The sequence below is a fragment of the Emericellopsis cladophorae genome, assembly GCF_022114955.1.
Source record: "Emericellopsis cladophorae strain MUM 19.33 chromosome Unknown NODE_14_length_400046_cov_116_985211, whole genome shotgun sequence".
Lineage (NCBI taxonomy): Eukaryota > Fungi > Ascomycota > Sordariomycetes > Hypocreales > Bionectriaceae > Emericellopsis > Emericellopsis cladophorae.
In genome coordinates, this window is record NW_026250939.1 from 386,492 (window position 1) to 400,046 (window position 13,555).

Genomic DNA, 13,555 nt, shown 5'->3' on the forward strand with positions numbered 1-13,555 from the left:
CTAGAGTGTGATTTGACGAGAGGATCTCACAAAGCAGTTGTCGAAATGATGTGATGTCCTGGTCGGTGAGGCTAACGCCCCTGCCGCCTGCCCGCGCCGATGCCGATCCGATCTTGGCGTTTTCTTCGGAGTTCACGCTCGCGCTCCTCGGGCGTGGGACTACTCGAGATCATCGTGGCGTCGTTGCCCTGCTCCCGAAGGGCTTGGGCTTGGGCTTCGGCGGCGGCCTGCTCTCGTGCGACGCGTCGGTCTTCATAGGTGGCGATGTCTTCGGACGTGATGGTGAGGCTTGTTGGCGTCCGGCGAAGCATATTTTCTTGTCCGCTGTGAGTTCAAGTGCGCAGGCGATGAGATACTATGTGTCGAGGTGAAAATGTACTTGTGTAAATTGTGAGATGGTGAATTAGATGATGAGCGTGAGAGCTTTGCTGACTATCGCGGTCTGGGACTACGCCGTTTTCACACTAACCTAAAATGGTAGCTACTAGTCAGCAGTACGTACCTGGAAACCGGACGAGACATGTGTAATTACGAGGTGAATAGTGCAAAGTTATTTGAAGAGACAGATCTATGCTTCTACCCTTTCTATTCTCTTCTATTGTATTCTTTAGGAATCGCCTTACCGTGAGATGCCCCCCATTGAAGGTCCGGTCAAAACTGTGCGGCCAATCCGTCAAACAACATACCCTAAGGCGTTGTCCCCTTTTTGAACAGGCAAAATGAAAGGTAAGTGTTTGTTTGAACACTTACACAAGTAGAAGATAAATCACTAGTCCTTAACATCTTGACTAGTCAAGCCCACTCACATCCCTGAACTATGACACTCTGCCGCAGGGTAGCCTATCCGCAATCAACTAGTTAACTTGCGAGCAGACGTCCGTCTACTACTTGCGGACAACTCCAGCGAAGCAAGGCCAGCCCACATCGATGTTGAAATCTGCCAGTCTCGATCTTCCATGTCAGTCTCGCGAGTGAACCTCGGATCGAACATGAATAGTCTGCATGCCGTGTGCTCTGCCCATGCGACGTTACGACAAGTACCTAGCACTAACAACCCCACTGCTATGCCCCAGGGCCCCAGCCATGAACCTCGGCCCATCTGCCGTTATACATGCACCCCAGATTCCAGCTTCTCGATGCGGCGCCCAAGGATCTCTCACTTTCCCTCGCTCAATGCGCTGAAATCGACTTGTGAAGAATAACAATGGATTCTTTTGCCAATTTTCTGCGCAATTCGGAGGCTATTCCGTTTGCCACTGTCTCTGCCCAGCGTCGCGACGGTATGTGATGAACAACCGAGATACTATACATACATACATCCGTCCGTCTCTGACGGATCCTCTAGGTTCTCATATCATCTCACAAAACGTCGACAGGAACATCTTTCAGACCTCCGCCAAGAAGCCCATTGGTAACCAGACAGTATACGCCCTGGCGTCGCTCACCAAGTTACCCACGACAGTCGCTGCCTTACAGCTCGTCGAGAAGGGCGTCATCGCCTTGGACGACGATGTGTCCAATATAATCCCTGCATTGGGAAGGCAGAAGGTCTTGTCTGGCTGGAACGACGATGGTACCCCCATCTTGACGCCAAGGAGGCGGCCGCTTACACTGCGACATCTCCTCACACACTGCGCGGGAATCTCGTATGACTTCAACGACGAGCAGCTGCAACGCTACCACAGACACCGAGGGTCCAAGCCGAGTCACGGTGCAACAGTGGACGAGCGCTTTGATGTACCCCTGCTCACGGAGCCGGGCGAGTCGGGCTGGGTGTACGGCGGAGGGCTCGACTGGGTCGGAAAAATTGTCGAGAACCTCAGTGGCCTGAGTCTGGAGGAGTATTTCAAGAGGCATCTATGGAGATCCCTTGGTGTTCAGAGCTTCACCTTCTGGCCCCAGTCCCTGAAGGGCACGGGCCACGACCTGGCCGCCATGGTCGCAAGGTCGCGACGAACAGGTAAACTCAGGCAGCTGCCTGTCGTCGGACTCCCATTCAATCAGGGGGCCGAGGACTGCTTCGGTGGCCAGGGCGCCTTTTGCTCTTCCAATGACTTCATGAAGCTCCTGCACGCTCTGTTGGTGAATGACGGCACGTTACTGCGCAGGGAAACGGTGGACATGATGTTCGAGGGACAGTTACCACAAGGATCCAGACACGCTCTCGAAGCGTCAATGAAAGAGCCAACTTGGACACTGGGAAAGTACAATCCTGAGGAGGTCTACAATTGGGGCTTGGGCGGCCTGCTCATCAACACAGCTTCGAACACCGCAGGCTCTATCAAGCAGGAAGAGGCAACGATGACATGGGGAGGAGCCGCCAATCAATTCTGGGTGAGTCCATCATGCGGCTTCTGAAACCTGAGAGACAAAGCTAACATAACGTTCAGTTTATTGATCGGAAGAAGGGCATCTGCGGCCTGTTCATGACCCAGGTCCTGCCGCAAGGTGATCCCGATATCAGGAAGCTGATCGAAGAGTTCCATATGCTGGTGAACCGGGCTTTTAATGAGCCGAAAAGCAGGCTCTGAGTAGGCTCATATGGTGGGAAAATGATATGCATTGTAGAGCTATTGTTGATAAAACTTATGCTAAGCATACACGTAAGTGCCTTAGGTGAAGGGTTCGACGTGTGCGGTCCAGTCAGGCAATACCAATTCCACCCACAACAGACGAAATTTTACCACGCATCACCTCCGCCCAAATCTTTTGTTACGCGTATGGCACTCATAGTGAAAAGCAGCAACGCGCCAGTCACAGCCAGTACCACCCACACCCATGTGGACGCCACACCGGCGCCGTGCTTGTGCACTTTAGGAGCTTGCCCCGAGTCTGTGTGTTGAGGAGGCCCCTGCACGCCATCTAGCACTGTTTGCGTATCTTCTGGCATATGCTTGTAATCCGTTCTGTTGGTGCCCCGCCTAGTCCTAGCCCGCCGCGACTGAAGTCCTGCCGCAACAGGTCTTGCATCTTTTGACCATGATGAGGGATGATGGTTGTTACTGAGCTGTGTGATGGATAGTTGGGGTAGCGTGAAGTTTGGTGTTCCGGCCACACAGCCTCCGTCACCCCATCGTGCATTCTTGACTGCCGTCCATCTTGTGGGCGGGTCCAAGATGTTCTCGGTTGTATAAAACAGACGGCAGTCGGCGGGTTGATACTTGAACTGCAGCGGGATCTCTTCGTCAACTTGGCCATAGACATTCTCCAAATTGATGCAGCTGACACCGTTGCCTAATTTCAGCGGTAGCCGATTCAGGGGTATAGGCAAGCTGTCGCGTGACTGCTGGACGAAATCTGGCCCTCGGGCAGCTTCTAACAGGGAAAGCGAAATGCTCACGTCATGCTCAATCCATGGAAACTTCATCAACTTCCCTCCACGTGTGCCCCCAATGATCTGCATAGGCTCACGATGCGGTTCGCCCCCAAACACCAGAGACTTAACCCCAGCAACGTTGACCATCAAGTCAACGAATTTGGCGCATGCTGAATCACAATTCCCGTCTCCGACGATCAGTATATTGGCGGGATCAAATGGCGTGACACCATGCAGCCGCCCTATTATTCCCTGCAGCTGAAGCACCTTGTCCCTGTGGAGGCCATTGTACGCAGGGATCGAATAGCTGAATGGTGAATAGGGGCTGCTGAAAGGTGCATTCTCGCCTCCCAGGAACGCTTCAATGTCGGCAAATCCCCCCCCCCTCGAGATCTGGGGTGGCAAGGTAGGGGTAGTTCAAGTATTGAAGCAGGGAAGCGTGATCGAATTCGTCCTCGGTTGCCAGCTGGCTTGCGTAGGTGATGAGGTCAAGTGCTTTGCTTCGGCGCACACGAGAGGCAATGTGAGGGACCTTGTCGGGAAACAGCAGCTTGAACAGATAAAAAGCCCTCATGGCGTCTCCTCCAATGTTTCCAGTTATGTCGATAATGAGCCTGTTTCGGCCTTCGTCAAGGGCGAGTAAGACAATGTTTACATAGTCCGCCATTGCGTCGACGGTCAGATAGCTAGGATCGATGAATACGTGGGAGAAGACGGGGATATGCAAGACCAGCGCGTCGTGGTCTAGGTTGTAGCTTATTGGGTGATGGTTTTTGTCTAGAAAGGACGGCTCTGGGTACCCGAGGATGGGATTCAGTGCTTCCTGCTCGAGGCGATCGACCCTAGGTTCATTTGGAGGATTGAGTACGGGCGACGGGTCATCCAGGAGACACTTTTTATGGTAGAGCGTCTGGCTATCGACACCATCGACAAGAAATTGGTCCGGGCTAGACACTGAAGCCATAATCGGCAACGCGGTGGTTGAACCGTTGTGAAATTCAAAATGAAGCGATTCCGCACCGAATTCGAAACGACCGAGATGGACCAGTTGACCTTTCAGGGGCCACAATGCGGCCTCAGAAGCATACGAAAAGAACAAGCTATTGTAGTGGGCGTCTGGATCCTGGCGGACAGGCACAGGGCTGTCCGAATGCTCAAGGAAGATTCGAACGTCCTCGCCGTTGATCCGAGCGATCGGAGATATTTGTGTTTGGCCTGCCTCAAGAGCCTGAATATCATTGACAAAGTACACCTCGGGAAGGCTTGTCCCATTGTCCGAGACCGAAACTAGCCCATTCGACATGACATGGAAGCGGAAGATGTCCATTGAGCAAAGAGAAAGCTGAAGGTGGCTGTCACGCGCACGCCTGATCACCGAGTAGACACGTCTGTCAAACTGCCACTGGTCCGTGAAATCTTCATCCTGCATAGAATCGAGCTCTCCCAGAATATCGACACTTGGACGGTTGTGCCAATTGGATGTCTGTTGTGAGGATTTGGGAGTCTTACGTAGGAGATCGAGAGTTGAGTGGAATTGAAGATACTTGGGAAGCTCCTGCAGGAACGCACGTCCTCTTTGCTTGTCGTATTTGAGTTGTCGAAGGCATCCTGTCGCATTCGCAATTGGGAACAAGTATCTGCCTGTAGTGGGAGACGTGTCGAACATCTATCCCTCCACGCCCTTGTGTATGGCAGCACAAGCGTCTCCTGTCGGGGGGATCGTATCACCATGCCTCCTGGAATCGAGCAGGGTGAGCAAAGTCTGGAGCATGCTGGCCTCTAGCCGTTGAGGGTTGGACTCTAGAGCGGGTGGTGGAGGCCTGCTGCAACCAGTATAAAGATATGAGAAGTAATGTTTGAGTAAACAACGAGGCCCAGAGCGTTTCTCCTGATTCCCTTGGTGTCGGAATGTTCAGCTTCTCCAAGCTGGTTTTGCCCGTTGCTCGCCAGTCTTTGATCACCTGAACTCACCTGGCAGGGTAGCAAGCGATGCCAGGCACCTCGAGCATGGTTGGCAAGTGCAATGGGGAACTGCCAGCCAAGTGGGAAGGTACCTACTTACCTACGGGGGAGGGTTGTTTTGTCTGCTTTTACGTGCCACTACGAAATGCATCACAACAAGTCCACTCGTTGAGTTCCTACGATGCTCGAAGCGTATCTCTCACTCTTGCCAGGAAGCGTTTTTTTCTTTTCGCTCGGACTCGGAGTGACATTGCGATTAAGCTATCGCCTGAGAGCTCCCTTCGCAGAACGCCGGGAATGGTCAGCCATTCTATACTCGACAGTCAGTACGAATTGACCATCAGCGACCCTTTGTAGGAGTCGGAAGGGGAAGAAACATCTACCCTAGATGGTGCGAGTAATGACACGCCATAGTGTCAATGGCAGCGGTGTGTCAATCCCTGAGCAAAACGAGGATACCGAATCAGCAGATGAGTAGTCGCGTAGACGATGAATCTTATTTTACAAATGATATCTGTCACGATGCTGTAGGATACGTCCTTCAACTGAACCAGTGACTGTGCCTCAATTGAGCACGAATCCCCGGGGCGGAACCACAACGAACGTGCTTGCCGTCCAGAATCCACTCGTCGTTTGGCTCGACCAGAGCCTGCACGCTACGTCGGGCGTCATCTTCCGATAGTGCGCCACCGGCTCTGGACTTGTGGAAGAGAGAGTCTAGTTCACATACCGGTATCGAGGGCTGTTTGCCTAGCCGCCGTGCGAAAGTACTCTAGCATCAGGGTGCGGCATTAGATTAGTACGTACGTACAGTGACGTGATAGGGGAATTTCTGCAGGAGTAGAATTGTATGTACCTTTCCTGCTCCCGTAACCCCAATGACTTGACTCCTTTGTCCAAAAAGCTGCGGCTCCGAAGTCATCCTGGGCGGATTCATGAAAAAAAGGGAGATGCCCAGGTGGAGGGAATGATTCTGGCGCGACAAGCTTCCTTTAACAGAGACAAGCGCAAGAAACCCCCAAGATTGTTAGTCCACGGCTTTTGTGGACCTCATGCACCACTCAACGCGGCACTGCGGACCGTCGCGCGTGCGACGCGTTGAGAGGGATGGACCCATGCTGATATATGGCGGATACGTATGATCCGTCGACCAACCTCAGCCTTTCCGTCCATCTTCGCAATCATCAATTTTCTATCCAAGCCGTCAATTGATCTTTCTGCACGCCGGCACCCTAGCATATCCGATACATCTGCAGCCTTTACCAATTTCTCGACATCGCGTCCAGATCCCAGCATCATGTTTCTCAAACGCAAGCGTTCCTCATCTGAGATGAGTTCATCAACCTCGTCGTCGTCTTCATCCCCTTCGCGCGCCAGCCCCATGTCCTCCATGGACATGGTCTCTCCATCTGGCCATCGTGGGCGTACCATGAAACGCCTTCGCAACAGCAGGCCCTCGGACAATCTAGTTCACCGTATGCTCGATCTCTGTAGAAACACCCGGCATCCACTGACATCATACCGGCAGAACGTACCCTGGGGATGCTCTACGCAGGCGCATCGCAGCAGACCTCGTCCCAGACTGCACCCATTCGTCAGTCATCAACACCCGTGATAGACTCCCATCCTCCCCCAGCAAACGAATCGCTCCATCGATTCTGGAACATTCGCAGCGCTCCAACACCATCACCATCCGTCGAACGACGGCCGTCCTTCCCAACATGCTGCGATGACTGCGGCACCAGTCTAGGTGGCGGTGACCAAGGCATGGATGTCGACGACACAGAGGACCCATCCTGCATTGAATGCGCGAAAATTGTATGCCAGAGTTGCTCCATCAGCAACCTAGGCGCAGAGAGGCGGTGCCTCAAGTGTGCGAAGCGGCAAACGTGGTCCGGCCCTGCCAAGCCCCCTGGCCGCCTCTTCAGTTTCACTCCGACAGTATCACAGGATGTCGAGATGCTATGAGTTCCCTTTTTGATGGTTTATTCGGTCGGCGTACATATCATTGGCATGGAGTTTTAGGGTATGAGTCATTGTTTGGACTACGACGTCCGCAGCATGGCATCAGTGAATTGGATCGTGTACAACAACAATTGCGTAAAAGCAAGAATGAATTGAGGACATATTACTAACTCCTCATGATTAAAAGGCATACGATTACGGGGTGCAGAACGATTTAACCCCTTCGTCGAGTGGTGGGGCCCTTCTTTGTGGGCGTCCCGCCTGAAGCCCCTGACGAAGTGGCGGAGGGCGCAGCCCGGATGGGAGCTGCCCTTCGCTTGCCCTTGGCCTTCTCGGTCGGCGCATTCCAGTAGTAGATCATCTGCGTGGCCAGAATCAAGTTCAGGACGAAGCCGGAGATGAAGCCGTACAGGATCAGCTTATCGTCGACCTCCTGGAGCGTGGTAAAGATGCGGGTGAGTGATCCGGCGAGATAGTTAAAGACCTGGTGTTGATTAGCTTGGGTTCAGATCTCCACGGCAAGGTCACTCACAGCAAAGGCGCTCAGCTGGCCAGTGGTGCCTTGCGACCAAATGGCAGCAATCTGGGGGACCTTGCTCGCAACGCCCAGGAGGCCCGCGCCAGCTTGAAGGTAGCTCAAGGCCTTGGCATCGAGCACACCGGGCGTGAACAACGCGCCAACGGCAGCAGCAAGGGCGGCCACGAATACGGCTGCCAGGCCAGCCTTTCCGCTGTAGTTCAGAACCAGGACCGAGATGACAACGTTCTGTCCAAGGATCAGAGCCGTCTCGCCATATGTGCTAAACGGAAACTCGTTTCGGACGTTGTATGCGAGCGTGATGAGGTATGCCGTCGTCTCAAGGAAGTATGAAAGGAAGCTGACACCCTCGGCCGAGCGCGACTTGACAAGTTTGAGGATTTGTGGAACCTTGACGATGGACGAGGCAGCCACGATCCCAATGCCGAGCCCCTTGCTGATCGCGAGCTTCATGCAGGCCTGGTCATCCAGCGCGACATCGAGGAGCAGCGTCTTGTAGCAGTGCGCGCCGATTAGAGATTCGCCGAGGTCGCGGATGGGCGCGGGCAGGTTGTGGGTGATGGGCGTCACGGCCGATCGAAGGGCGTCCATGCTTGAACAAATTTTCGCACGTGGGATGCAATGCGACTGCGGAAGGTTGTTGCGAGAGGTGACAGTAATGTCAAGAAATCCGGCGCGATGGGATTTGTGACAGCGTGGTGAAATTTGCTTGGTTCATCTACAAGCCGGCTTAACTTGAGTGGGGTTCAGATTTTGCGCTACAGATGGTCCGTGTAAGTGAAGCTTTGTAAGGTTCCGGTTATGAGACGGCCAGTCGCTAACAAACACTGACAATGTTCGTTGATTCATTTCGGACGATCCCCTGAGCAATTAACATACCAGTCATGTGTGAACATAAAGTGCCTTGAATCACAATGAACGGGGAACATGCCACAGGGCAGTTTGGTGGCATGAAGCTCACGGAACTCGGCTTACCCTGTGGTTGGTAGGATGGAATACCCGTTGATATCGACTGGGGATTCCAACAATTTATGATATAAAAGGACGTTTACCCATAATTACATTCGTAAATAAGTATATGTCGGGTTGCAATCCCTTGAAACTACTAAAGTAGATAGAACTCGTCAGCCTGGCGTTCTTCTGCTCCTTAGAAAATTTGCCCATTATGCTTGACATTCTTTCCCTTCTGGCGTCTAGAGCCCTTGGGACACTGGATTGGCACCACAGCTTGGAGACAGACGGGATCGTTTCGCTAAAGTCGACACACGTCATCAGAAGAACCAATGAAATAAGAAAAGTGGAACTATTATCGTCTCGGTCTATCCCACGGCCGGGTCGTAGGCTGTGGGGTATCCAATATGTACCTTATCATACGCATTATGCTTGGCTATCCTATGGCGGCCTGATTGAAACCCGAGCTTGGGCTGAAATCAGCATCAAGCTACTACCAGCCCACAACGTCGCATTGAGATGGCACAATGAGCTGAGCAGCCTGGGCCGAATGGCGAACAAGCTGAGCTCCGACCAATGTCACGGAAGTTCCAGGGATCAACGAGGTGCTTCGCCTCTGTCCTTCTCGGGCGGATGGCTGCAGCGCCCGGCGACCCAATAGCAGGCGGTGAAGGCCAGCGGACCAGACATTCCTTCTCTTGTTCAAGCAGCGCATGCACGTGCGTACTATGCGAGGAATCAGCCCACCTTGACCTTGTCACGGTGGGATTGTCATCGCGACCAACAGCGACCAGTTGAGTCAGCCCTTCCAAGGGACGGAACTTTTCGCGGCCCCGTTCAGTTTACTATGCGTCGTTGCCTGTAAACCTGCCGCCTTCCGCAGCCAGCTGCCTACATCCCTTCAGGCAACCCATCTGTACCACCACACCCCGACGCCCGATCGAATCATTCGCAACGTCCTGCACATCAACTGAGCTCATCCTTGCTTCACTTTACTCTTTCCTTAATCAATCTAGCTGCTGAATGCTCTCTCCGACCGTGCTGCATCTCGAGAAGTCCATCGCGGGGCGCATATCGGCTGCATCACGATACCCCGCGACTGATGTCAGCCACCAACGAAGCATATCACCATGGCCACGCCTACAACCGCGAGCAAGGAGGCGCCGCCTCAAAACGCCGCAAAGGGGGCCGAGATCAAATATGAGTACATGTTCAAGAAGGACAAGAGTCCCACTGAGCAGCTCGACGCGCTCCTGAGAGCCATTGCTCGTCACATCGTACGTCACGCCCACCACGACCGACCTTCTTTTCGCCCAGCAACCCGCTGACCTTCCCCAGGCCCTCGAAATTGGCGACAAGACAGAGTACAGCCTGACGCCAGCGAAGCTTGCCGCCTTTTACAAGGCTGTCGGCGGCGACTATGATGGTAGGCGCATCGCTCGAGACGTTGAGCCGCAACTGACAGTCACGACCAGCGTTGTTCGTCCAGAACGAGCACAAGTCAATAAGTTGGATGTGGCAGATCACGGGCTGCCAACATAGTCTGAACCCAACCGACGACGATTTTGCACCGCCTTCGATACCTGCTCTCACACCCAGAGGCTTCTGCCGTTGGGAGTCGCTCGAGATCCTCCTTGGTCCGGACGAACACGTTCCCTTTCTCCAATACGCGGTCAAACACTTCAACCTGAAGCACCCCGAAACAGGCGCACTCTTCCCACCCAACCTGCCGAGGACAGTGTTTCCTCAAGAGCCGGACCCCGAAGTCGACAGGTGGCACAAGCACTGCGCTGCACAGCTGAACGAGGCCGCTGCGAAAGAAGGCGCAACGGACGACCAGACATCACCAGAGGCAAAGCCAGGCAGGACGAAGCCGGCACCAGAGCGTCCCGAGTTCGCCGAGCCGAAGTATGCCTACGTTCATGTCAACCATTCGAATTCGTCGTCAGAGCGCCAGCATGCGCGCCCAGGCGCCCAGCGCGCGAGACCATTTACCTACAGCCACGTGCCAGGCAGAAGCGCAAACACTCCAGGCGTGCGTGTGTCTGCGCGCTCGCCCCAGCGCGAGCATCGGGAGCCACCGCCTGACGATCGTGGGAGACGAAAGAGTTTCTCTGACTACCCGTCGCCATCTCAAGATCGCACACCTGGCAGCTCACATTCCAATACGTACTCGTCAGGTCCTTTTCTCGACCCCAACGCAAAGCGCCCCACAAGCGGATCTCGACGCCATAGTCATCCTCGACCCTACGATACGGACGATTCTGAAAGCGAGCCCCAGCCGGCCCATCAAGCAAGGAGACGACAAGCTAGTCCGCAACCGGGTAGAAAGTACCCGCCGCCCTCTTCGAGCATTAGACCCTCGCGGTCGCAACGTGTCGAAACACAGGGCAATGGCTTGAAGCGACACAGCAACAACAGCCCATTAGGCAGCCTAAGAGGGAGGATAAGTGAAAAGGTCTCTGGCGTTTTCGGGTCTAGTCGCCCCGCAGAGCGGCCAAGGACCGACTCGAGACAGAACTCGTACGCCGATTCACCCCGTCCAAGGCGGAGTCCGCAACGGCCACCGCTTGCATCTCGGGCCCAGAGAGGGGGTTTTTCAGACATCGACTCGGAAGAAACGTCAGAGCCAGAGACGAGCGGCGAGGATCTACGCCGACGCAGACGCAAGGACGAGAGGGTACGAGACGGTTATAAAGCAAGGCCGCCTCCGTATGAGCTAGACCGCGAACTAGACGATGACGTAGACTCAGGCGGTCGCAGATACAGACCAAGCATCCGCAGGCCCGAGGTCTACAGACGGACGAGCAGTCATGCCGATATCGACCGTCGGCGAGATCAAGCTGGCTTTGACCCCCGTGGTAGAGACAGGTTTCCGGACGACAAGAGACGCTATGACAGACGCTCACCCAACGAGGGCGGCTCCACCAGCCCTATGACCGGAGTGACCGGAAGGCGATACCCGGCCGAGCCGGTGTATACATGAATGGCATGGCAGCGATGGAGGGATTATGATGGTGCAAACGTAGGGTTTGTCGCGGATGATCTTCCAAGCGCGGAGCAGGCGTTTTCTTTTAGATAAAGTGTAGTATCAGTGGACATGTGGGCCATCTCCCAATACACTCTTTTTTTTTTCCTCTAAAAGCGTTTTGCACCTGGCAGTGATTTTCAGTGTGGCCAGTCCTTATCCTTTGTTCGTTCATACTTTAGGGGAGGCTTGCGTGTTGAGTCGCAGATGTTGGGACCCCCAGCCAGCCTCGACTCCTGGCTCTTCTTAGCTGCCTATATACTCTTTGCACAAGCACGTGCGGCACAACACTGCAGCTCGATCCGCGCTCTCTTCATCCAAAAGCAAAGCTCGCCGTCACGCTTCTGAGCCAACGAGTCTGTTCCAATGCCAAGGTGGCTCGTTCTTCATGATCATCAGGGGATGCCAGATCCCACTACCGCTAGTCTATGTATAGTCCGCCCTATAATGATCCCATATGTCACATTTGCCTTGTTCATGAAAACGCCTGCCCAATGTCCCCGGAATGAACCCCCTGCTGATCTGCAATCAATGTTTTCCGGCCTGCTCACGCAGTAGGCGCCGGACCATCTGCACGATGAGGCAAACGCAGCTGGGACCATGACCGTCGAGGACCAATGGCATGCAATCCGCGAGGCCAATACTCCCAGTATCCAGTGCGCTCCAAGAGGAGGGCCCTCCTCAGCAATCTCTGCAAGTATACCGGGACCTGGTCCCAGCGGTTCTGCCGCCCAGCTTCCATGATTTCGCGGGAGAACAGCCCAGCCGGTGCAATGGTGGTTTCGATGAATTCACTAAATTCGTTGTCGGACATGTTGTCGTTCAACAGGCCTGAGTCAATGAACATCTTGAGCCACCTTTCCCAGTCTTCGTCCATGGTGGTGACGTTGTCCCCTGCCTCCCTACGGGCCACAGCTTCGCGGAGGCGCGCATTCAAATCCTCGCCTATGCTGAGGAGAGCTTCTTCGTCATCGTCATCGTCCAAGTCGTCATCACCGCCGTCACCATGATCATCCTCGTGGGCGGTCGACGAGGACTCCTCCTCAGCATATTCAGCTTCCTCCACTGCGGCCAGTAACTCTTCCACTTCTGGCTGTGGGCTCCTCCCGACTAGAGGCGTGTGAAGACCCTCATTCTCGTCGTCTATGTCGTCGTCTATGTCATCGTCATCGGGCACCGAACCGACATCGGGTCCGTGGCCAGGCAGCCAAACCGCTCGCTCAAGTTCATCGTCCCATGTTGGCAAACTCATATTGGTTGTGTCCTCAATGACAATACCATGCTCTGTCTCAAACAAGCGTTTCGACCACAGCGTGCCCTCCCACGTAGCAAGCCGCAGTATTTCGCCCGGCGTCAGTGATAGGGCATGAAAGGCTCTGAAAAGACGTCGGTGCCATTTGAAGCGTTGAAGGCGCCGACGATGGCTGTGTGAAGTATAGTCGAGGCCGGGATGTTTCGCCTCGTCCGTTAGTAGGTGGCCATAGAAGGCCTCCGACTCCTCGCGCAACTCCGGCTGCAAGTGGCGCGTCACAAATTCTTGAAACGACAGAGGGTCGGCGGGGCCTGCTCTGGGGAAAAGTCGGAGGTACAGCAGATTCTCGATAGATGGCCCCTTCATGGTTGCAGCGGCGTTGACCAAATGACCAGTGCGTTGGGCTCAGGCTCCCCACGAGAAGGGGCTGGGGAGGTAGGGGGGGAGGGGGGGGGGGGGGGGGGGGGGACAGCGCAAGCGCGAGGATGCCGGAGCCAGGCCGCCCGATTGAGAAGGCGTCCGGCGGATGCAAAAGGACCACGG

General features: G+C 54.5%; 7 protein-coding genes across 7 annotated transcripts; 3 read left to right on the top strand and 4 right to left on the bottom strand.

Moving 5' to 3' along the window:
• Positions 1-71: 71 nt before the first annotated feature.
• J7T54_008458 (uncharacterized protein) lies at positions 72-311 on the bottom strand (the record flags this gene model as incomplete). Its single annotated transcript, XM_051505498.1, has 1 exon — positions 72-311. One exon carries the CDS (start codon positions 309-311, stop codon positions 72-74), a length of 240 nt encoding a protein of 79 aa, XP_051363228.1.
• Positions 312-1,204: 893 nt separating this feature from the next.
• J7T54_008459 (uncharacterized protein) lies at positions 1,205-2,531 on the top strand (the record flags this gene model as incomplete). Its single annotated transcript, XM_051505499.1, has 3 exons — positions 1,205-1,280; positions 1,346-2,334; positions 2,391-2,531. The coding sequence occupies 3 exons, from the start codon at positions 1,205-1,207 to the stop codon at positions 2,529-2,531; spliced, it is 1,206 nt and encodes a 401-aa protein (XP_051363229.1).
• A 1,146-nt stretch (positions 2,532-3,677) lies between these two features.
• J7T54_008460 (uncharacterized protein) lies at positions 3,678-5,325 on the bottom strand (the record flags this gene model as incomplete). The annotated part of the gene is made up of 2 exons (XM_051505500.1): positions 3,678-4,773; positions 5,288-5,325. The coding sequence occupies 2 exons, from the start codon at positions 5,323-5,325 to the stop codon at positions 3,678-3,680; spliced, it is 1,134 nt and encodes a 377-aa protein (XP_051363230.1).
• Positions 5,326-6,575: 1,250 nt separating this feature from the next.
• On the top strand, positions 6,576-7,246 carry J7T54_008461 (uncharacterized protein; the record flags this gene model as incomplete). Its single annotated transcript, XM_051505503.1, has 2 exons — positions 6,576-6,753; positions 6,807-7,246. 2 exons carry the CDS (start codon positions 6,576-6,578, stop codon positions 7,244-7,246), a joined length of 618 nt encoding a protein of 205 aa, XP_051363231.1.
• A 211-nt stretch (positions 7,247-7,457) lies between these two features.
• Positions 7,458-8,372, bottom strand: J7T54_008462 (Mannose-P-dolichol utilization defect 1 protein-like protein; the record flags this gene model as incomplete). Its single annotated transcript, XM_051505504.1, has 2 exons — positions 7,458-7,727; positions 7,776-8,372. 2 exons carry the CDS (start codon positions 8,370-8,372, stop codon positions 7,458-7,460), a joined length of 867 nt encoding a protein of 288 aa, XP_051363232.1.
• A 1,490-nt stretch (positions 8,373-9,862) lies between these two features.
• On the top strand, positions 9,863-11,718 carry J7T54_008463 (uncharacterized protein; the record flags this gene model as incomplete). The annotated part of the gene is made up of 6 exons (XM_051505505.1): positions 9,863-10,009; positions 10,071-10,158; positions 10,208-10,771; positions 10,950-11,044; positions 11,214-11,255; positions 11,320-11,718. 6 exons carry the CDS (start codon positions 9,863-9,865, stop codon positions 11,716-11,718), a joined length of 1,335 nt encoding a protein of 444 aa, XP_051363233.1.
• Positions 11,719-12,307: 589 nt separating this feature from the next.
• On the bottom strand, positions 12,308-13,378 carry J7T54_008464 (uncharacterized protein; the record flags this gene model as incomplete). Its single annotated transcript, XM_051505506.1, has 1 exon — positions 12,308-13,378. One exon carries the CDS (start codon positions 13,376-13,378, stop codon positions 12,308-12,310), a length of 1,071 nt encoding a protein of 356 aa, XP_051363234.1.
• Positions 13,379-13,555: the final 177 nt, after the last annotated feature.